The following is a 25,508-nucleotide window of genomic DNA, read 5'->3' as shown; positions in this document are numbered from 1 at the left end:
TTCTCCGACTTCCGGTAATTCCCTCCCCCTCCCTTCCTCTATCCCTATTTCACTCTACCCCCTCCCCCAGCTCCCTCATGGTTCCGCCTCCTTCTTTAGTTTTCAGGGCTATGACGTCAATGCTTCCCCTCCCCCACCCCTTTATCTTTCAAATTACTGGTCTTTCAACTGACGCTACAAGCATTCTTCAAATCCTTCCCCATCTTTCATTCTTCAGTCCTGAGGAAGGGTTCCGGCCTGAAACATCGACTCATCGTTTCTGACTGATGCTGCCCGACCTGCTGAGTTCATCCAGCATACTGAAAGTGTTGCTTTCATCCTCTAGTTCTAGTCCACCGAATCTCAGTGAGAAAAGCCTGCTTACATTCACCCATTCTATACCACGCATAACTTTGTATACTTGTGTTGAATCTCCCCTCAGTCACCTGTGCTCCAGGAAATAAGGATCTAACTTATTCAACCTTTCCCTGTAACTTATTGACATTTGTATTAATATTTCAATTTAACATTTGAAAGATATGCAGTTGAAATTGTTGCTACGATGTATGATGTTCATACTTGATAAAGGGGTAATATCTCAATAAGTGTCAAGCAAAGTGACGAAGATGGAGCTATGTTACAAATGTGAGAAAACCTGCAGATGCTGGAAATCCAAAGCAACACACACAAAATACTGAAGGAACTCAGCAGGCCAGGCAGCATTTATAGAAATGAGTAAACAGTCAACTTTTGGGCTGAGACCCTTTGTTTTCAGCTTGAATGAATGGCTATTATCTGCATTCTTCCTATTCCAGCAAAAACAACTGTTGTACAAACTAATTCTTGTATGTTTCTGTTAAGCTATGTTCTCATTAGGAATAAAGTAGAACTCTTACATCTAATATTGCATCTTCCATCGCCCGCAGGGTACCCCAAAGTGCAATACAGCCTTTGAAGCACCCCTGAAGTGTCGTCACTTCATAGCTGATTAGTCAGAATCAAATTCTGTGCTGTAATTGTAACTCTGACATGCTATAAATGACAACAATGTCTATTTTATATTATTAGCTGTAAATAGAAATTGAAACCATATAACAATATAATAAAGATTATTTTCCACGAGAAGTATTAACGTTAGTAACAATTCTCTTGTCAGCTTTACTAATAGGGAAAAACCACAAATTAAGTTTCATCTTAGTAAAATGTTTTTTTTAACCCTGCTAGGCATTGCACAATGAAACTCTCCCATTCTAATTAATTAACCAGCATTCTTTGAGTGCTAGAGGCAAACCATCCAGAGAGCAGTAAACGTATTTCAATTCATATAAACCATCTACTGTATATATTTCTTTATTTATTTTCAGAAAACATTTAATTTCAGCACTGAAGATGTATTGTTGTGATCATGGATTAAATTACAAAAGATTTGCCGCTGGAGTGATTTTCTAAGCTATTCAGTCAAAGACCCAAAACCTTTTCATAGTTTCAGAGTGATTCATCATCTAATTAGACTACTGTAAAAGAGGGAATAAAATGAGCTTATGATTGGTAAAACAGCAACTAAATTCAAATTCATTTGCACTTTGAGTGTCTCTGGTTTACTCATGAATGGATTATTTGTCTTTCCATGCCAGAAAATGCACCTTTATAATTATTTAATGTATAGATGGTAAAACCGTATATTAGAGCACAATTATGTAAAAATAAGATTTGTATATTGTCAGTTACCATATGTGAGACGTTGCTGTAGTATTCACTTGTGTGAAAATGACAGAATCAATTGACATAATCAGCTTTGCATCATTGTCAGTCATGGGTGAAATCTCAGCTGTAGCCTGTGGTGTCCGGTAATTCTTTCACAATTATACTATATACAGAATTTGTATAATTGTTTATTTTGTATATGCAAGAATGTCAAGCTCCCTCTGACTGTTTAAGATGATGGTGCATTTAGAAGAGAATAATTTGGAGCTGAGCACATTGAAACTCATGCGTTGCCTTTGGGTAGTCTTGTCCTTGTAATTAACATTGTCATGCACTTTCACCATTGCAATGCATTTGCCTTCAAGCCATTTGAATTAATTGTTTAACCTCCGAAGTAAATTGTATGGCAAACACCCCATTATGAGAAATTAGTCATTTTGACTCCGTGTGGCTAGTGCACTATATTAAACTCTCTCTCAGATGAAAATGGATCCGTCCTCTACAGCTAATAACAAAAATATATGACAAAGCCAGTAAAGTATTGGAAAAGTGCAGCAGGTCAAATAGTGTCTGTGAAAAATAAAACATGCCTCATCAGAGTTGGTAGTTGTTTGACACCCAGTGTTTCACCCTAACTTTTTGTTTAGCTCATTGCTGGTGCACTGTGGCCACAAAGTGTGCCAGCAACAACTCACTGAGGATTCTTCACCAGCATCTGCCAAACCCGATAGTCTCTTTATCTAAGAAGGGCAAGAGCAGGCCAGGAACACCATCCTTTCAGGTTCATCAGCAAGTTGCATGTTCTGTATTCTTTGACTTAGAGAACATAGAACATTACAGAACAGTACAGATTCTTTGGCTCTCAATGTTGTGACAGCAATATACAAACTTTCATTATCACTGAGTCTACGTATGGGCATTCTCCCTGTTGTATTGTGGAAGTGAATTTGTTATAACCATGGGAACAATCCAGATAGGTGGCTCATAACCAACTTTTGTAATGGATATTAAATACTAGCCATGTGTGTGAAACTCAGATCTTGGAGAGTTTAAAATATGGGGGAAGTTGAAGATTTTGGATTTCCAGTATCTGTTCAACTCTTTTTGTTATTGTGATGAAAATTAGTAATGTTTTCATGTGTCTGGCAGTGAATTCTTCAATTTGTTAAGTGTGATCTTAAAATATGGGATGAGTGTAAAACTAGTTAACTATTTAGGAGAAAATGAGATATATAATGTTATAGTTTCTATTAATTATGTATTTAAGGTATAAAAAGCAATTATCAAATATTTTTAAACAATTCATGACCACTCAATTCTGCTTCAGTTTTGCACAAGTCTGTGTGATTTTGAGAGAGCATTTCCCATCTGCATAGTATTTTCTGCTAACAGTAAACTGTATTCCTGGGGATTTATTCATTCTATCTGTAAATTGATGAAAATATACTTCCTGCCAAGGACTGTCTGTGTGTCACAGAAACCTGCCAATTATGTCTGATGATTAAGAGTGACATAATCCTAAAGAGAAACATTTGCCGTGTATTTTAGATTCAGCATCATCCCCAGCAAAGGGGACAGGAGCACGTTACTGGATCAGTATTCTAACGACATTGCAAGTATTACTTTTGAAAATGAAATTAATTTAACAAAATTGAAATAATTTGTCAGTGGCATTTTTCTGGTTGGAAACAAAGTTAGCAATCTCCCTAGTGTTATTTCTAGAAGCCCATAAAATATCATATGTCAGTTCCTGTTCCATAACAACAATTTCTTTAATGAAATGTCACTCTTTTTCAGGGCAGCAAGTGTTAGGGGTTGCACTTCCCGGATGGCAGCACTTTTCATCACAATTTTGATCTGTGCAAGTAGTCTGTAAAGAGTCATTCCATAATACAACCATCACTCATTAGCCAGTGAAGCTGATGCCAAGGACTGACTATATGCTTCTTTGATGGGGATGTCTAACGAAGGGTCTTCATTCTTAAACATTAACTTCCCACACCTTTCACATATGCTGCTTGATCTGCTTAGCATTTCCAGCATTTCATTATTTAACCCAGATCTGTAGCATCTATAGTTTTTTTTTTGGATTTTCATTTCATGGGTGTGGGGGGCTGATAGCGTACACTGGGAAGTCAGAGTACCAACAGAGGCAAATAGTTAAGAGCATCATATACTGTGAAGGCATTCTAAAGCACTTCAGCAGGCATGAGGAATTCTGCAGATGCTGGAAATTCAAGCAACACACATCAAAGTTGCTGGTGAACGCAGCAGGCCAGGCAGCAACTTTGATGTGTGTCAGCAGGCATGTTAAGGGCTTGCTTTCTAGATCTAGCTGTACTTCCAACTAGGTTGATCAAGAATAGTTTAAAAATCAAAATCTACCCGTGTGGAAAATTGCTCAAATGTGCCCTATTTGAAAATTCAAAATGTACCTAGAAACTGCTCAGTGATGTCACTTGCCATCACTCACTGATAGTCATTTGTTGATGCACAATTAGGGTTTACCTGGAATACTTAGCTTCAGTTATTATTTCGGTCTTGGTGGAAGCATGGACAGAAGAACTGACAGCAAAAGATGAGATGGTATTATTGTCCTTGAGAGGAAGGCACATTGGCGTGATTGTGGCATCAAAGACATTCTTACTAATAGAGTCATAAATAACATGAAGTTTGTTAGAAACCAGTCATCCCAGCCCTTAGTGCTCCCTAGGACAATAGCCAAGGTCCAATTATCTTCTGCTTTAGCAAGGACCTCCTTTAGGATGTTTGTCAGTCATCCCACTGTGTTCAGTTCCATTTATAACACTTCAGATAATGAAGCAGCTCATTCCTCGATTCACATGATGTGGGCAGCACTAAAGCATGGATTAATGTGTGGTAGGTATACAGTAGTAATATTCCATTCACACATGTACCTTACAGTAAAAACCTCTTGAATTTTACCACTTGAACTGCTTGGAGATGATGTGTGTTCGTTCATGCTTTTTCCCTTGTCATTCAGAGATGATGTCTTTTGTGCAATATTTTGCACAGGGTTAGCTCTCTAAATGACAATACCAAAATGAAAACAAGAGGTTTATGATCCTAAGCAATTGTTCTTCCAGAGTCATTATGACATTGAATAGTACGGCTATTTTCAGATTTAGCAATTGCAACCACTTGAGTTTTCAATCGTAAAACAATGTATGAGCAAAGGAAAGGTTCACGTTGTAACAATTTATTTTACTTATTCATTCACAAGAAGTGTGTGTTTCAAGCTAGGTCGGTGTTTATTGCTTGTTATTGGTGAACTGAATACTTATTCACCCATTTCAGAGAACCAATAGGAGTTAAGTCAGGTTGCCATAGTTCTGCATCAGATTTGCATTTGTTAAATGGAGGTTGTTAGGTTCTTGATTAGTAAGGGCTTCAAAGGTTGTGGGGAAGAGGCAGAAGAATGGGGTTGAGAGGGATTATAATTCATCATTAAGGACCCCACCACCCAGCACATGCCTGCTTCTCATTGCTAACGTCAGAAAGGAGATACATAAGCCTGAGGGCACACACTTAGCGATTCAGGAACAGTTTATTCCCCTGTCATTCTATTTCTGAATGGACATTGAACCCATGAACACTACCCCACTATTTTTTTAATTCCTGTTCTTGCACTATTTACTTAATTTACTATTTATATACATATACTTACTGTAATTTAGTTTTTTTTGTTTATTATCATGTATCGCATTGTACTGCTGCCACAAATTTCATACCATATGCCAGCCGGCTGGTGGCGTAGGTGGCATCAGCACCGGACTTCAGAGCGAAGGCTCCCGAGTTCGAATCCACCCGGCCCCCTTGCATGCTTTCCATCTGTGCTGGGTTGAGCGTCGAGCTAGCAACACGGCCTCATAAAAATAAGAAAGCTGCTAAAAAAAACGCCGTCCCGATGACTCCACTCGGAGTTAAGGGCTAAAAAAAAAATATGCCAATGATATTAAATCCCTTTCTGATTCTGATTCTGAAATCAGCCATGATGGAATGGTGCAGCAGATCTGATGGGTCCTACAGCCTAATTATGCTCCTAACTCTTATGGTCTCAGAGATATCATATGAACGGATGCAGTTTTTGTGTCCATCTAGCAAGATTTTTTATGCCAGATTTACTTAAGTGCATAAATTTACATCTCTTTGCTGCCAAAGTGGGAACAGAAGATGTATTAAATTTTGAAGTATTTCAGAGTAGTGGATTAGAGTGATATAGGCATACCATGCCAGGATCAAGAATACTGATTCGACTAAAGCAATCACTTCAGCCATGCAATTTAGAAGTAAAATGGAACATGGATTTCTTGGTTGAGGAAAATTAGAAGGCAAAATAACCAGTCCTGGATAAACAGAAGCATCTGGAAATACCCGGAGAATCCCCTGAATCTCAAAGATCTGCTTCATAAAGTTAACACATAAGGCATCTGAAGTGCACTGGCAAATTGGAACCAAAATTGTTTGAGTGATAGAAGGCATAGGTGGATGAATGTTTGCTGACAGGTATTGGTACTGGGTCTTTTTTTCAAGATGGTGCTGAGCTTTGGTCTCAATCAAGATCATGGCTCAGACTTAGATTTTTTTATGTTCCTAAGGATGGTTTGGGGACAAAGGGAGGAGTTAGGAGTCAGGTTAGGGTTTAGGATCATAGATGTGCAGAAATTAATGGTCAGATTAGGGTTTAGGGGCAGGAATGTGGAGGAGTTTGAGGACAGGCTTCCTTGCGCTTGAAGGCCAGTGACATAGATAGGTGATGGAGGACATCTGCAGATGTCAGGCTGTCCTAGGATTATGTGGGTCCAGGCGAGCAGGAGCCACGAGAGTTGGTCAGTCAGGCAACCGGAGTTTGAGTCTGGAGTTCAGGGTCCCATCACTGGCTCGTCCAGGGCTCGACCATAGATCTGAGCCCAAAGGTCAATCGGAAGTCCAGAAGTCACAGCCTGATGGCTGAATCCTGGAGACTGCAGAGTCCTACAGTTGGAGGACTCTCCCTGTGTGGGTGCGAGGGAGAAAAGTGGCATATTTTGCTGTTGTTGTTTAGTTGCTTGATTTATGTTGTTCTGCCAAGTGTTCTGGGCATGCTACGTTGCATTGGAATGTGTGGCAACACTTGTGGGGTTTCCAAGCACATCCCTCAGTTGTGTTGTTAACGCAAATGACACATTAAAGAAAGTACATACATGCACGCAGAGTGGATTCCAGTTAATTGGGACTCATTTGGATCAATACATTTTTCCTCCATTAAACAGCTGTCCCAATTAGCTGTCCCAAAGTTTTCGGATGACTCTGCCATAGTTGGATGCATCAGCAAGGGAGATGAGGCTGAGTACAGGGCTACGGTAGGAAACTTTGTCACATGGTGTGAGCAGAATTATCTACAGCTTAATGTGAAAAAGACTAAGGAGCTGGTGGTAGACCTGAGGAGAGCTAAGGTACCGGTGACCCCTGTTTCCATCCAGGTGGTCAGTGTGGACATGGTGGAGGATTACAAATACCTAGGGATACGAATTGACAATAAACTGGACTAATCAAAGAACACTGAGGCTGTCTACAAGAGGGGTCAGAGCCGTCTCTATTTCCTGAGGAGACTGAGGTCCTTTAGCATCTGCCGGACGATGCTGAGGATGTTCTACGAGTCTGTGGTGGCTAGTGCTATCATGTTTGCTGTTGTGTGCTGGGGCAGCAGGCTGAGGGTCACAGACACCAACAGAATCAACAAACTCACTTGGAAGGCCAGTGATGTTGTGGGGATGGAACTGGACTCTCTCACGGTGGTGTCTGAAAAGAGGATGCTGTCTAAGTTGCATGCCATCTTGGTCAATGTCTCCCATCCACTACATAATGTACTGGTTGGGCACAGGAGTACATTCAGCCAGAGACTCATTCCACCGAGATGCAACACAGAGCATCATAGGAAGTCATTCCTGCCTGTAGCCATCAAACTTTACAACTCCTCCCTTGGATGGTCAGACACCCTGAGTCAATAGCCTGGTCCTGGACTTATTTCATAATTTACATATTACTATTTAACTATTTATGGTTCTATTACTATTTATCATTTATGGTGCAACTGTAACGAAAACCAATTTCCCCCAGGATCAATAAAGTATGACTATGACTATTAATCAAAGTTTCATGGAAGTAGTTAAAAATGTGTAAGTAAGACAAATTATCATCTAACTGCATAACAATTTATGTATTTAAACTAAATGTGGAACAAGCTATACCACTGCCAATACCAATACAATCATATAAAACTGTGAATTAGTACAATTCATTCAATAAACGCTACCTTGAACTTTTGATTGACTGTAAATCAGTGTTCACCTAGTGTGGTTAATGGACTTCTGTCATATGATGTTTCAGTGATTGCATCCTCCAAATCATCATTTTAATTGTAACATTCAAGATTATTGTTTATACCTTCAAATTCTTCATATTATAGATGACTTGAATGGTGTTGGTGGAGGAGAGCATTGTTTGATAATGGATGCTGCTTTCTGGTAACAGTGTTCTATGTAAACGTACTCAGCATTGAAGGGGTCTTTGCCTATAATGGACTGGGCTGCATCCATCACTTTCTGTATGCTTTTTACATTCCTGGGCATGTAAATACCCAAGCTGTGATGCAACCAGTTAGAATATTCTACACTGTGCATATTCAATTATTATGTACAAATCTGCATTAGAGGAAGGATGCAGAAGCAATAGAGTGCCAAAGAGGTTGAGAATCTGGCTGTAATTGTCAAGAGAGCCTGGATAGGTAGGTTTATTCTAATGGGGTAAAGAAAATAGGATATTTGATCTCTGTAGATGGAGGAGCACTGAGAGAAACAGGTTTGGTTAAGGTTGATAATTGAGAGGCTTGGTGAGTAGCTGCTCTGCGAAGCCCCTGAGTTAAACTACCAAAGGTGATGCTCAAAATGAAGGGAGGTCACCTTCATAAGTCAGCTGATGACCAGAGGCATCAGCAGCTGCAGGTGCTGGAATCTGGAGCAACAAAAAATGAGCTGCTAGAGAAACTCAATAGATCAGAGAAGATCTGTGGAGGGAAATGAGCAGTTAATGTTTCAAGATCCTCCTACTTTCCTCCACAAATGCTGCTGAACTCACTGATTTCCTACAGTGGCTTGTATTTTGATGTAATTGATGCTCAGAAATGGCCTCATGGTCAAGGTGAACCAAATGTTGAGACGGATTCTTAGTCAATGAAGAAGAGAAGTCACTCGATTTCTAGATACCGTAGGAATCAAGGGGTGTGAAGTTAATACAAGAATGTGACACTGAAGTTAGACCATGATCTTATTGAATGGCAGAACAGCTCAAGAAACTGAGTGGCTTGTTCCTGCTGCTTCTCAATAGTGTTTTTTTTTTTGTTCTTATTCACAGTCTTCTCTCCAGGTCAACGCTAACTACATACCAACAATAAATATCAAGTCAGCATTTTGCCCACAATTACCAGTATCAGAATTGGGAAATATTTTTTATTGCGAATATGGATGGACAGGGGAAGGTTGAGGAAGTCACATGGCAGGTGATGGAAAATGTTATTGTCGAGTTAACATTACACCCCAGAATAAATATAGTGTAATGAGTAGAGTTGTCATCAAAGCATACGGCTCGGAACAATTTTATGTTATCCTGTTTGACAATTAATAGATAAGATCATTTTAATCAAATATATACCATTCCATATTTTGTTCTTTCTTATTCCAATATTTTATTAAATTTCACATACACAAATACAGAATTCATAAGGATACTTATTATAAATCAAAATAAGATAGCACAAAATGCACTGTATATAAATCACACTGATACAATCATGGTATCCCGTATTCATGATCAATCATATAAGATAAATTGAATTACGAAATACAATAATATGGTTAATTATATTATATAAAAAAATCTACAGCCACTGCCAAGACAAAGCTGGTTGGTAAAAAAAAACAAGAGAATAAAAAGAGTACTTTACCATATAGTGTTTTATAATAATGGCACAGATCTATATTTTAATAACAATAACAATTCAAAGATTTTTAAAATAGTTCAGAAAGGGTCCCCATAGTTCCACTCCATATTTTGGACTTCAACAAGTAAAGATGTCAGTTTAACTAGGGAAGGAAACTCTGAAGATATGCTTTACATCAAACTAAAATTAATTCTTGAAATTTTGTGTTTCTTAAAGTACTCATTGGTTGCAGTTTCCTGCTTAGAACTATTTTTATTATTACAGTTGTTTCCTTTTGTGAGTCAGTTTTTGTTATATGTAAGCCAGCCTGCTTTTTATCAAGTACTTTCATATACATCATAAGTCTCTTGTGAAAGACCTCATCAAATACCTTCCAAAAGGAGATACAACTTATTATCACTGTGTTATCATCCTTTGCAAACTGTATTGTATCCTCCAACTGGTTAGTCATGATATGATTTCAATAAATGTTGGCATTAGTTGGTACTTTTGATATATTTTATTCTTGTAGAATGCTATAAAATGAATAAACCTAGAAACTAATATGATTTTTTAACTTAATTTTAAGTTTGTTCTTTTGTTTATTGTCTCTTTTGTCTTCAACTGCTGAAAAATAACAGTTACCTTAATAACTTTGGACTGCATCCTGTCAGATCAAGAACCTGGACCCGCTGCAATTTGCCTATTGCCACAGTAGGCCTACAGCAGAAGCAATCTCACTGGTTCTCTATTCAGCCTTGGATTCAGCAAAGTTACATCAGGTTCCTGTTCATTGATTGCAGCTCAGCATTCAACAAAATCATACCCTCAATTCTAATCAACAATTCCAAATCTTGGGCTTCCGTACCTCCCGTTGCAACTGGATCTTTGATAGCCTCACCGGGAGACCACAGTCATGAGGATCAGAATTAACATCTCCTCACTGGCAATCAACACTGGTGCACCTCAAGGATGTGTGCTTAGCCCACTGCTTGCTTTACTCTCTCTACACCTACAAAAGTATGGCTAGGAACATCTCAAACACCATTTATAAACTTGATGATGACACAACTACTTTTGACAGAATTTCAGATGGGGACGAGGAAGTGTACAGGAGTGAGATAGATCAATTGGTTGAATGGTGTTGCAATAGCAACCTTGCACTCAATGTCAGTAAGACCACAGAATTGGTTATGGACTTCAAGAAGGAGAAGCCGAAGGAACACATACCAGTCCTCACCGAGGGATCAGCGATGGAAGTGGTAGGCAGCTTCAAGTTCAACATCTCTGAAGATCTATCCTGTGTGCAACATGTTAATGCAATTACAAAGGAGGCACGACAGTGGCTATATTTCATGAAGAGTTTGAGGAAACTTAGTTTTATCACCAAAAATGCTCACAAATTGTTACAGACGTACTATGGAAAGCATTCTAATTGGTCACATCAACATCTGGTATGAGGGGGCCACTGCACAGGATCAGAAAGAGCTGTAGAAAGTTGTAAACTCTGCCAGTTTCATCATGGGCACTACTCTACCCAGCAATGCCTTAGGAAGGTCGCATCAATCATTAAGGACCCCATCACCCAGGACATGCCTGCTTCTTATTGCTACCATCAAAAAGGAGGTGGAGAAGCCTCCAGGACCAGCTTCTTCCTCTCCACCATCAGATTTCTGAATGAACAATGGACCCTTAACATTACCTCACTACTTTTCGCTCTATTTTTGCATTTCTTAATTGATTATATATACTCTGACCTAGAGAGTCTTCTAATTCTGACCTAGGCATTCTGACCTTGACGTGAAACACCAACTCTGTTTCTCTTCGCAGATGCTACCTGATCTGTTCAGTTCAACCTTTATCTGTTTTGATTTCAGAATTACAGTGTGTGATTTTTTTTTTTGGTCCAACTAAAGGTCCATCTGATTCACTCACCTCCTTCGCCTTTGGAAACTGTTTTAACTACCTATGCAGGTCTTAACTACCTATGAGTCTAAGCCAAACAAAGCGGTTAAACTTAAACAGCTATCTTAAGTCAAGACCTCATAAAGATGGTCAATAACTGTTGATATTCTTACAATCCCTATGAATGAAATAAAAATCTTACATCTTAAGTCTGATTTGAATTATATTTATCTACATCTTCTAAGTTTAATTTTTAAAGACTGGCATCTGCATGTTATTTACCTGCACTCATGGGTTAACACTGAGATTAATTTACAGAACTATGGGAATATAAGGAGCAGTGAGTATATGGAATTTGGTGCCACAGGGAGTTACTGAAATAATTAGTATAAATGCATTTGAGAGGAGCCGATGCAAACATGAGGGAGAGGGCCACATGAATGGATCTAAATGAGCAGAGATGGGATGAGACTAGAGTGGTGCATAAATGCTGCAATAGACAGGATGGGCTGAATATTTTCTGTGCTGTTTAAATTTAGTTTTCTTTATGCATCCCAGGTTGCCCTGAAACACTCAAATGTTCTAATAATAATTTAGTACAGTTGAGGCAAGATCAGCCACAATCAAACTAAATGGTGAAATACGCTCACGGGACGAAGAGTCTGCTCCTCTCTAATTAAAGGGCTGATAGTTTTTTCACCAAATCTAATCCGTTTTCTTGGCATTTTTTTTTCTACAGTGAAGATGGAGAGTGCTATAATGATATGACAATATGTTTATCTCATTCAATATCTCACTCATTTGATCATTAAGTAGCCCTATGAGCACTTGATGCGTCTTTGTTCATTGTATGACAATATATCCCCATCTTTTGATTTTCACTTATGGATCTGTTAGGAATGTCTTAATATATTAGTTTGTGTTGTTCCACAACTAGCTCTAGTTAAATTTAATGTCTCAGTAATAGGACTTCCATTCTTCTTTCGTCTGCTTGTCAATTTCATTGTTTAACCACTTAGATCCAGGTTTTGATGTGAAAATTCTATATTTGGAAGCATTTAATTTCTGTTCAGTTGCATTCTCCCTTCAATACTGGTTATCGATTTATCTTTCAACAGTTTTTTTTGAAGTACTTGCATCATAATTGGATTTCTGATTCAAGTGACATTTCAGGTCTCAAGTAAATTTCTTGCATGGATTTAACATCATGCCTTCAGATTAATTGAGCTTAATGTGATGAATTAGGCATACAAAATCCTTCTAATATTTGTGGATTTGTTAAAAATGCACAATGGCATTTTCTGCCTGGCATTATCAGTGTGTCAAGGACAGAAATTGACCTTTATCAAACCAGTTTAGAAATCACGGGAGTATAAGGTATGGCATGTGTTTGGTGTATTTTGAATTGACTCAAGATTTCTTTTAAAATTTGCTTATAAAATCCACTATTCTGAAGAACATCCCAGATTTCCTTTCATAACTGAACTTCTAAAATCAGATCTATGTTCTATGAGTCAATTACTGCCGAGCTAATAGATGCTATTTGCCAGATTATTATCGCTGTTGGGATTGACTAATTAAAAATGTTAAAACTTCACCACTGACATCTTAATAGTACTTACAGAATATCAAAAAGAATCTGATCTTGAATCTGACTTCCTTGCCCACCACACGTTGAAAATTGTTGTGTTAAGAGTGCTAGAATCACTTATCAGCATGAAGACCTTAGGTCCTCAAGTAGGTTAATAAGTCAGCACAACTTCGTGGGCTGAAGGGCCTGAATACTACTGTAATATTCTATGTAAGTCTGAGGCAGGTCCTGCTTTTAAATCAATTGGTGTTCAAAGTACAATAGAAAGCTTAGGTACATTTTAATGGTTCCATGTTGTCATTAATTAGCCACTGATTTGGATTATTTTATTCACAAATCTGGAGCTCTGACGGGATAAGTGGTTAGTTGCACTCAGAAAGTGGACATGGAACAGCACAGTGAGACAGCTAATAGAGCGGCTGCTCACAACTCCATGGACTTGGGATTGGTTCTCTCCTCCAGTCCTGTCTGTATGGAGTTTGCTTGTTCTCTCTATGAACCAATGGGTACTTTGATGTCCTCCCTCAGCCCAAAGATGTGCAGACTGACCCTTACCAATTTATATCGATGCACCATCGAAAGCATTCTATCCTGATGGATTATGGCTTGCAATGGCAACTGCTCTTCCAAAGTGCCCCAGAGTCATGGACACTGATCAGCACATCAGGGAGTCCAACCTCCCCTCCATGGACTCTGTCTGCACTTCTCCCTGCCTCAGTAAAGCACCTACCTAATCAAAAACTCCATCCACCCCAACATTCTCTCTTCACCCCTCTCCCACTGAGCAGAAAATACAAAAGCCTGAAACCACATACCACCAGGCTCAATGACAGCTTCTATAGCACTGTTATCTCTCTTGAATGATTCCATAGTATGACAAGATAGACTTTTGACCTCAGGTTGTGGATTACAGGAGGAGCAGAGACAGGCTCACCCTTACTGACATCAATGGATCTGGGGTTGATAGCTTGAACAGCTTTAAGTTCCTCGGTATAAACATCACCGAGGACTTCACGTGGTCTCTACATACTAGCTGTGTGATGAAAAAAGCACAACAGTGCCTCTTTCACTTCAGAAGGTTGAAGAAGTTTAGCGTGAGTCCCCAAATCCTAAGGACTTTCTACAGGGACACAATTGAGAGCATCGTGACTGGCTGCATCGCTGCCTTGTATGGGACCTGTACTTCCCTCAATCACAGGGTTCTGCAGAAAGTGGTGTAGACAGCCCTGGGCATCTGTAGATGTGAACTTCTCACTATTCAGGACAATTACAGAGATAGGTACGTAAAAAGGGCCCAAAGGATCATTGGAGACATGAGTCACCCCAAGCACAAACTGTTCCAGCTGCTACCATCTGGAAAATGGTACCGCAGCATTAAAGCCAGGACCAACAGGCCTCATCAATGCTATATTGACTATTCTGTTATACATACTATTTATTACAAATTACTGTAGATTACACGTTGCACATTCAGATAGAGTCGTAATGTAAAGATTTTTATTCCTCATGTATGTGAAGGATGGAAGAAATAAAGTCAATTTAATTCAATTCAGTCTACCTTGCTCTGACTATACGTCTTATGTTTGCCTGCACTGTATTTCCTCTGTAACTGGAACACATTATTCTGCATTGAGTTGTTATTTTTCCTTCCACTATGATCTGTGCAATGTTGTTGTAATAAATTGGTCTGTATGGGTGGTATGCAAGATGTTTTTCACTGTGCCTAGGTACATGTGACAATAGTAAACCAATTTGCCTCTATAATTGTCCATTGTAATTTGACTCTAACAAATGAGAGAAGATTTTGTGTGTGTGTGTGTGTGTGTGTGTGTGTGTGTGTGTGTGTGCTTGTGTGTGAGTGAGTGTGTGGGGGGGGTGTACAGGTGGTGGGGTGCAGTCTTGTGGAATTGCAAGGAAAATAAAATGTATAAGATTAATATAAATGGTTGCTTGATGATTGGTAAGCCAAGGATTTGTTTCTGTGTTGTATGACTATTCAATAGAAAGGTATTTATTTCTTGTGGGGAGTGAATTTAGCTCCTAAAATCTATTCTGAGTTCAGCTTAATAACAAACCTGGAACACTGGCTAGCAGTCAGAGGGATATCAATGGCATGAAGAGATTGTAGGGAAAGGATCCTCAAGGATAAGGGGTCTGCAGCAGCCTTCTTTTCTTGCACTGGAGAAATGGCCTTTATATTTTCATAATTTTGGTGTAATGGAATGAAGTGAAATGGCTGCAAATTCTACAGAGTCTAACTTTACATAGAGCAGTACTGTACAGGGAGAGGTCTTCGGCCAACACTGTCTGTGCCAACTATGAAGTGAATCTAAAGTAATCCCATTTGCCTGTAAAATAGTCTGTATCCCTCTATTTCTCCTCTCTTCCTGTGTCTGTCTAAATGTTTCTTAGACATTGCTATAGTAGCTGTTTCTACCATCTCCCCAGTTGACTATTGTAGTCCGCTTTTAAATATATTGTTCATCCAAAGCTGTATCTGTTCTCCCTTTTAAATGTTTAAGATCGTGTTATGCATTTAATACTACTAATTTTGAGTAGTTATTGTAAATGTATTGTTTGATTAAGCATTATTTTTCATTTAAATAATTCATTATGGGTTATACGTAAAAGTATGTGAATGGCATACGTCATCACACCACCACATCATACACGCACACCTCCCTTAAAGTAAAAACAAATCTAAGACACGGTTTCTCAGCTCCATGTTTCCTTTCAATTAATTTTATAGTTTGGAGTTACAGAACCTACTGCATCGTAACAAAAAACATCAGAGAGCTCTCTCAGGCACATAATTATCCTGTGGTCAACATCAATAAAACAGAAAATTCGGCCAATTATTATCATTACTGCTAGCAAGTTTTCATTGGACAAGTAGGAAGCTGTATTTCCTATATCAGAATCGTAACTGCTCTTAAGAAAGTGCCTGTAAAGCAGTTGGGCATTCTGAGAGTGCAAAAGAGCATAATTTCTCACTTATTAGTAATTTATGTGAAGAAATCAGATTGCATTCAGTCAAAAATATTCTACAGGAACGCTCAACTGTCACATTGCAAATATTAACTTATTATTATCCTTGCGTTGATTTGTTCTCTGATCTTGGCAATTTACTTGCAAACATTTTGTCACCATATTAGGAGACATCGTCAGTGTGCTGTTAATAGTGGTGTGTCCTCAAAATGCTTTGCCTTTATATACATATCAATCAGCTGATTGATCGTCATTTTGGAAATTCATTTGTGATATGGAAAAGAAATTTCGTCACTGATTGGTTGTGCGGTGAACTTAGTTCATTGTGGTCTGGAATTCTGCCCACATTAGCTCACAAATAGGATCGAGGTCTACGTATTTGTTTACAGAATTGTTTGTGGAAAAGCACATTTCTGGGAATTTTCTTTCATATTGCATGTTTACTTGTACCATGGCTTTCCCTGATACCCAATCAAATTGGTGCCTCTCTTGATCTTCATGCGTAGAGACATTATTATGCATTAGGAATTCTGTCCTCTTCGTAATTGGAAGATCGAGTTCCCTGTAAATGAGAATGTTAGGGAAAATGTTTAAATCTGCTTAAAATACAGATTTTTGTTTTCATGTTCTGTACTTTATTCATTTGCCTACATAGGGTGTTTTGGTCAACTTATAATTTATTAACCAATCCTTAAATACAGAGAAGGTGGTGTGGAGCTGTTTTCTTAAACTACAGTGGTTCTTTTGGTAAATGGAATCCCAAAGTACCTTGCCGTGGGATGTTCCAGGATTTAAACACAATGATGTTGAAGGTATAGTGATGTATTTCCATAGTGTGTAACCTGATGGTTAGGGATGGTGGAGACCTGCAAGTTGTTTCTAAACCTTTGTCCATTTTGGTGGTCAACTTTGTGTGTTTGGTAGATGCAGCTGGAGCTGGGACAAGTAGCTGCAGTATGTTTTGTAGATGATCTACACTGCAGCAACTGTGTGGGTGGTGGAGGAAATGATTCAGATTCAGGAAATCTGATGAAGTCTTCTGTACAACTTTGACCTTTCATTGCTTCCAAATCGCAGTTTTGTTATTAATCTAGCAGAGTGTTTTAACTCTGCCTAGAATGTTTAAAATATAGTCCTGTTAATTTAGCAGCTCAGGCAAATGTTGCACAGTTAAACTGGTACTTTATTGCAGCTGAAAAATTGTGCTGCACATACCGATTTTCTTATGTTATTGAACCACATCAATCAATTTAAGCCAGTTTTTGATGGAATATTGAGAAGTTTTATCTATGCATTCAGTATTGAAAGTGTAATTTCATCTGACTCCAGAAACAAGAACAAATTTGTTTCTGTTTCTGCTAATTTCATGCAGGATAGCAGAGAGAGCACTACAAAGTCTATGTAAACTTTCATCATCTCTGCCATTATCTCAGATTACCTATATAGTTTGATAAGCATGCAGTTTAGCTGTTTGATGAGGCTAAAAAAATTCTGCCATAATTCCGGAATAATTTCAACCATCTCGAAGAAGAGCATGTCATGTTGACTTTTTGTGGCAAGGTACTAGACAAAAGGAAGCATTTGAAGCCATAAGATGAATTTCTGCACACCTAATGAGGCATTTGAGAGTTCTGAAATTTATATATATTTATATTCCTGTATATATGTGGCTGTCTCAATCAAGCATGTTTTGATGTTTCCATTGCCTTTGAGAGATCTTCCAGAAAAGAGTAACACAGTTGATTGGTGATTGGGCAAGAATTTATCACAGTGATAATGAAGTAATAATTGTTCAATATATGATGTGAGATTTGAACAGGAATTTGGTGGGTAGTGGTGTCGCCCAGTGCCTGCTGCCCACAGGATGCTAAATGCTACATTTTTAGGAAGCCTTTGTGGATCATATCTGCGATTTTAAATTGGGGGCCACAATGGGTTGTGTGATGTTAATAATTCGATCACAGTCTCTGCTCCTTTGATTAAACATTGGTCCCTTGACAAGATAACTTGCTAATAAAATTGAGTGAAACGGAGAAAAAATTTGAAAGCCACCAGTGTATCCCACAGGAGGTACCCACCAAACTCACAGTGACTGAGGCAGCCAGGTGGGTGGATAAGCCTTCAGTGAAGCAGGCTGCTTGATACAGAATGGAACTGAGTTATTTGGTGTTGTTGGAGTCACACTCATGCAGAATGATCTTGTGTATCCTAAGCCATTCCAATCCAGGCAATTGAAAGACCTTCGACAGTCAGAAAATGATCCACGACCTTCTGAATATCAACTGGGAGCTTGATTGTTCATATGGTTATTCTTGTTCAGTTTCTGGTCAGTAATACCGATTGAGGGGAATTTGATGGCATCAACACTGATGAATGTCACAGGGATTCGGTTAGCCCTTCTCTTATTGTGGATGATGATTGCCTAGGACTTGTGTGATCTGAATGGTTCCTGTTACTTTGTAGCCCAGCTTTGAATGTACTCCAAACTTGCAGCTTATGTTCTCAAACTGCTTTATTATATAAGGTGTCACCAATAGAACTGAAAATAAATATCGCCACTGCTGACCTTAGAGTCACTGTTGAAGCTATAAAATTAGTTGGCCCTAAGACATCATAAGCTCTGTTGTACTTTACTGAGGGTGATATAATTCACCTTCATCCACCCATCCTTCTTCCAAGACTCCAAGTGTAAATCAAATGAATGCAGGATTTTCTCCAGACTTTAATTGACACCAGTTTTACCAGAATACCCTGATGTCAAACCTGCTCAAATTCTGCCGTGATGTGGAAAGCAGATAGACCAACCTAACCTGTAGAGCCCAGTCCTTTAGTCCTTGGTTGGACCAGTGCTGTAAGTGATATCTACTGAGTGATTCTGACAGAAACAGACTGAGTGTTGGTGCATTTTATTGGCAAGTGAGTGATTCTAGCATGGACTGCCTACAATGCTGTATCTCACCTTTCAGGTTAGGAGGAAGGGGATTATCATTGGCCGGTTTTGATTTCACCTTTTTGTGATCACGACAACATCCCACATTGTCACAATCATGACCGGTATTTTAGCTATACTGGAACAATGTAGACTGCAGTGGCTAATTCTCAGAAGTGAGCCACAGAGATTTTTTTGGCAGAACTCATTATTGCAGAAATTTGCTGAACTCATGAAAGTGAATGATGAGTCTTCTGCGATAGAGCGTAGAACAGTAAGGGCCTCCATAGAACAGCATAGCTCAGGAATTGGCCCTTAAGCCATGATGTTTGGCCAAACTAATTAAACTTGTAATTAAATACTAACTAAAATTAGTCCCTTCTGCCTATTCAATGTTCATATCTCCCCATTCTCTGTATTTTCAAGATTTAGGATTCATGTTTATTAGACACATGTACATCAAAACATAGTGTGAAATGTGCCAATTGTTTGCATTAACAACTAACTGAGATGTCACCACATATTACAGTGCCAACAAGGCATGCCCACAATGCTCGGCAGAACAACACAGAGCACAATAAGCAACAACAAAACAAGCCTCGTTTCTCCCTCCCACCACACAGAGACTCAGTTATCTAACCAAGGTTAGCCCTCCAGGCTCCAGCAGGTTTGGGCTTGCAGACCCTGGGGTTCGACCTCCTCAGAGAGTCATAGACTTGGTTCGGGCCTCTGGGCCTCAACATCTAGATTTCTGAGTTGACCCTCAGGGTTCGATCCTGGACACTCCAATCAGTGAACACTAGCCATTGAACTCTGTACTCTTCAGTAACAGGAACCTGAACACTATTCCTTGAATTGCAGTCTCATCGATTTGTGAACCCAAGGGGTCATCCGAACTCATTCCTCCTGCCGGCACAGTACAGTGACTCCAGAACTCACCGACAACTCACTGACCTGGTGGGATCTCGTCCATTCTCTGCTGGTTCAACATTCGACATCCAACCGTGGATGTCCCATCTCTATGTTTCAGAAACGGAACAGTGACTTAAACTCTAGTTCGACCTCTAATTCTCCTACATCCCTGTCCCTAAACCCTAACCAAACCCTAACCTGACCCCAAACCACCCCCTCCATTTGCAAAACCATCCTTAAAAATCTAAATAAACAATTAAAAATATACTTGAGAGTTTCTTAAATGCCTCTATCATATTTTCCTCTAATGCCACCCATGGCAGCACACTCCAGGCATCCCACCACTCTCAGTATAGGCAAAAATTGCCCTACCCATCTCCGTAAAACTTATCCCCTCTCACTTCAAATGCATACCCTTGAGTATCTGATATTCTGACAAGTACAAACTATCGATGTTATCTATGTCTCTCACAATCTTATAAACTTTTCTATCAGGTTGTACGACGATGGGTACCTCAGGAGAAGGCTAAGATAGCTGCTGCTCTGATTAGTTATTAGTAATTCTCCACAACTCATTGCTGTATGTACATGGTTGGGGAGCTTTGAGCTGAAGCTTATGCTCTGGATTGCAGATTTCATGGTTTTGCGCACGCGCGTGTGTGTGTGTGTGTGTGTGTGTGTGTGTGTGTGTGTGTGTGTGTTTTGCAACTTTTTAATTAATCACTCAGTGCTGCCAGCAAGTGAGACAGCCTGCTGGAAGTTCAAAGTCAGATGTGGATCTTTTTAATGCTGCCATGACTTTCAGGAATGGCCTTACAGTTTGAGAGGGCATTCTTGTAGTATAATGCCCACCATCTACTCCAGCAACCTTAAGAAAGTATGGCACTTCAGTTATTTATAAATAGAGGCTTAGAATATAAGATTAAGGAAGTAGTGGTACATTTGCACTAATCAATAGTTAGACCATATTCTGAGTACTTTGTGCATTCTTGCATGTCCCATTAGAGAAATTACATTAACTCCATAAAGTGCATGGAAGATAAATTCTCCAAGATACCAGATATCTGCAGATGTGGAGAGAAATCTGAGATAGTGGCATTGCTTCCATGTGAGCAAAGTACTTAAGTGATATACTGAAGGTTTGTAAATCAATGCTGGACTTGGATAGGGTTAGTAAGAAAAGAACAGTTTGCTGGGCTAAGCAGTCAATTGGTAAGATATTATGAATCCAATTTTGTTGATGAATCTATGCAGAATGATCTTTTTGTAGTTTTGTTCGAACCTTTTGCTGTAGGAGTGTTTGAGGACGACACTTATCTATTGTAAGAAAATAGTGGTTAAAGATTAGAAGCAGAGTCCGAATTCAAGGAAAAGAACCTGGAATTAAACTTTCTAGACATGATGAGCAGCTTGAAAAATTCTAAGTAGATATAATCAAGAAAGGTATCTGAACCTCTTGCTGAAAATGTAGATACAGATTAGATGCGGTATTTCCAAATTTTTACATTAATTATTGGAAGATCGTGTGACTCATTCATCAAAATTTCAAACATCCATTCTGCAGGAGGTGTGAAGTCTTTACTTAAGAATAAGTGGTTCAGTATTTTCTCTTTTTATGAAGCTTCACAGTTACCTATGATGTATTGAATTGCAGTCCACAAACCTAAGACCGTAAGGCATGGGAGCAGAATTAAACCATGTGGCCCATCAATTCTGCTCTGCAATTTAATCATGGCTGATATATTATCCCTCTCAACCCCATTCTCCAGCCTTTTTCCCATTTCTGGTTTCACAATGTGAGGCTGTAACTTGAAAATTGAATAATTTTCAAGATGCATGCAGGAAGTGCATCTTTTAGCCATATGAAATTCAAAGATACTGTAGAAGCTAGAAATCTAAAATAAAACTCAAAGGCTGAAAGTACTCAGCAGGTATGAGCACATTGATGAGAGGAGAAGCAGAGTTAATGTTTTGGGTTGAATATCCTTCATCAGAACCAAAAGGTTTAAACTGTATAGGTCTCCAACCTGTAACCTTTACTCTGTTTTACTTCTCACAGATGCAGCCCAACCTACTGAGTAATTCCGCCGTTTCTCTTTTTGTTTGTCAATGTGTTTCTACTTGAAGACAATTTTCCCTTTGCAAAATTAAAACAAAATACAGCCTTGTGCAGAACTGTGTCAAAAAGACAAAGTTCCAGCTTTAATCTCCAATATGTAGTGTGTTGGTTGGACTGAGCCAAAATGATCTAAAATGTATCCATTTGGCCTCAGGATCCGTGGCCAGAAAGGACTATACCATCTATTGCATATTAGTAGTGATTGGGAATAATCAGACTCACGCAACACACATAAAAGTTGCTGGTGAATGCAGCAGGCCAGGCAGCATCTCTAGGAAGCGGTACAGTCGACGTTTCAGGCCGAGACCCTTCGTCAGGGCTAACTGAAAGAAGAGCTAGTAAGAGATTTGAAAGTGGGAGGGGGAGAGGGAGATCCAAAATGATAGGAGAGGATAGGAGTGGGAGGGATGGAGCCAAGAGCTGGACAGGTGACTGGCAAAAGGGATATGAGAGGATCATGGGACAGGAGGCCTAGGGAGAAAGAAAGGGGGAGAGGGGGAAGCCCAGAGGATGGGCAAGGAGTATAGTGAGAGGGACAGGGGGAGAAAAAGGAGAGAGAGAGAGAGAAAAAGAATGTGTATATAAATAAATATATATATATATATATAACTGTTGGGGTACGAGGGGGAGGTAGGGCATTATCGGAAGTTTGAGAAGTCAATGTTCATGCCATCAGGTTGGAGGCCACCCAGACGGAATATAAGGTGTTGTTCCTCCAACCTGAGTGTGGCTTCATCTTTACAGTAGAGGAGGCCGTGGATAGACAGATCAGAATAGGAATGGGACATGGAACTAAAATGTGTGGCCACTGTGAGATCCTGCTTTCTCTGGCAGACAGTGCATAGGTGTTCAGCGAAATGATCTCCCAGTCTGCGTCGGGTCTCGCCAATATATAGAAGGCGGCATCGTAAGCACCGGATACAGTATATCACCCCAGCCGGCTCACAGGGAAGTGTCGCCCCACCTGGATGGACTGTCTGGGGCTGTCTCTTACCAGCTCTTCTTTCAGTTACTCCTGACGAAGGGTCTCGGCCTGAAACGTTGGCAGTACCTCTTCCTAGAGACGCTGCCTGACCTGCTGCGTTCACCAGCAACTTTTATGTGTATTGCTTGAAATTCCAGCATCTGCCGATTTCCTCATGTTTGCATAATCAGACTCATGTTTGGTTGCAATATGTTGCTGTCCCTGTCGTTGTGAAAGCACATGAACTTTTCAAATATATCTGGAAAAAGATAACCATTGGGAAGTGGTAGGATATTTGAAACGTGAGGAACTATGGTTTAACATGTCTTCGGTGGTGATAAAGATGAATAATTTGGAATAATGTTACATCCATATTATGAGGTAAATTCTGATTTACCTGGTTTAATTTCTCACAAAACAATCCCTATTTTGATGAGACTAATAGCAGAGCACATCAGCAGGAATCATAATTCGTGGGATATCTCTTTCTTAAATTAAGTCCTGGAGCAATGTCCATATTAAATACATCTTGAGTGCATTATTATCTTCTGTGTCTTTCAAGGTGATAGTTAGTCCTCACTCTCACTTCAACCCACTGTTGGTGCATCCAGTTATACTTAATAATTCTGGACTTCTGTTTTACATGGTTGTATTTATGTTTGAAAGTAAATCAGACATCAAAGTTGGGAAGGAAAGAGCACATTGATATGCTATAATTGCTCACTTCATTGCAAACTGAAATAAAGCTTCCAATACTTTCCAAAAAGAGCTTTCTTCAGCAGTGATCACTTTGGCCACCATTCTGCATCTTGAGCATTTTGGGCAGTGATCATAATCTCTTCACAAATGAGCTCTTCATTACACACTAATTATAAAGCTGAAAATACCAGCTTTGTTGTTCAGTGTATGCTTCACCAGCTTTTCAAATGATTATATCAGAGAAGTTGTTTGGAAACATTTGCTGAATTATAACTATGAATAATTCAAGATGTCATTTTATTTAAATTAATTTGCATCCTAAAAAGATGATTTGGTAACATTGGATAAAGCCACTTGAATTGCAGCTCACCACAATTTGATCCACTTTTGTCACATTATAGTCAGTAATCTTTTGACACATTATAGTCACATTTCACAGTTGCCATAGTACTCTTTTGAAACTTTATAGTCAGTTCACTTTAAGGGAAGAAAGGAACAGAGAGGATGTTCTTTGGCAACTAGGTTAATCAATACTTCGCTATTTTAGTGAAAGGTGTGTATTAACCAACCTGCTAGGGGAGGGAAAGCATGGGTGATCCAACCATTATGCAAGTAGAATGAGAAAATGAAACAGGATAACAAAAGCACTGTCTTCCTGAAGCCATTTATTTACGCCAATTAGTTTGGGAATTAACACATGAAATTCTTTTCTTTGCACTTTCCAGATACAAACTGAACTATTGAACTATGTGATAGCTAAGGCTGATCATTAAATGGTTTATTTTACAGTTAATGACACAGAAGAAATTGGTACTTTGAAGACGATTAATATCACAGACGCTAACACAACCAAGATAGTAGTGTCTGACCTAGACACAAGCAGCAGATATAAGTTCTACCTGACTGCTTACACAAGAGCGGGACCTGGGAAACTTATCACAGAAGAGGGAACAACAGTGATGGAAGGAGGTAGGAAAAGTTTGCAAGCTGGGTTTTTACCATAATGTATGTTTGTATTTTAATCATCTAATTGAAAACTTAAAATATTTCTGAGTGTTACTCTTTATGTATAATTTTGAGCAGATGATTATAAAAATGTCTTATTTGTTTTCTGAATAGTAAATCTCTCTGTTTTATTCATTTTACTTGGTCTATAATTTCATAAAAATGGCAAATGAAATTGGATAAATTACAGACATAGCAATTAACTAAAACATGACCATGTGAAAAATAGGCATACAAAATTCTAAATTCAAAACTTCAATTAAGAGGATATATTCTCTAATTCCTTTGTCTACCCTTTTTCTTTCATCTGTGCATGTGTTACAGACCCATAACCTTAATAACAAGATGCAATTAGATTGTGGAGTGCTGAGTATTTTGTTCCCTTTTTCATAATGGTGGAAAAGCACAAGATGAAAGTAGTCACTGAACCTAAGCTATTCATGGAGAGTATTTTCATGCATTTAATATTTAAAGGCATGGTAATGATAAAAATAATAGAATTCAACACAGATAAATTGTCCAGGGTAAGGTTTCCTAGGAGCTTAAAAGAAATATATGAAGAAATTACACATGTATTAGAATTTTTTAGAGTTCATGGAAATTGTGCCTTTGGATTAGAAAATTGCAAAGGTTATTTGATTATTTCACAAGGGAATCAGAATCACAGACTGAGACTATCTAATACCAGCTATGGGAAAGTTACTGACATCTATGATCAAAGAAGGAGTGAGTGAG

General features: G+C 38.9%; 1 protein-coding gene across 7 annotated transcripts in view; it reads left to right on the top strand.

Annotated features, from left to right (window-relative positions):
* Positions 1-25,508, top strand: part of chl1b (cell adhesion molecule L1-like b) — a 986,835-nt gene that overhangs the window by 879,824 nt on the left and 81,503 nt on the right. For all 7 annotated transcript variants that reach the window (XM_072280601.1, XM_072280605.1, XM_072280603.1 and 4 more), the window contains one exon: positions 24,558-24,737. In XM_072280601.1, coding sequence (XP_072136702.1) covers positions 24,558-24,737 — 180 coding nt within the window. The remainder of the gene's footprint in view (positions 1-24,557; positions 24,738-25,508) is intronic.

The sequence above is a fragment of the Mobula birostris genome, chromosome 16, assembly GCF_030028105.1.
Source record: "Mobula birostris isolate sMobBir1 chromosome 16, sMobBir1.hap1, whole genome shotgun sequence".
NCBI lineage: Eukaryota > Metazoa > Chordata > Chondrichthyes > Myliobatiformes > Myliobatidae > Mobula > Mobula birostris.
The sequence above is the reverse complement of the archived record's forward strand: the minus strand, read 5'-3'. Positions and strand labels throughout refer to the sequence as shown.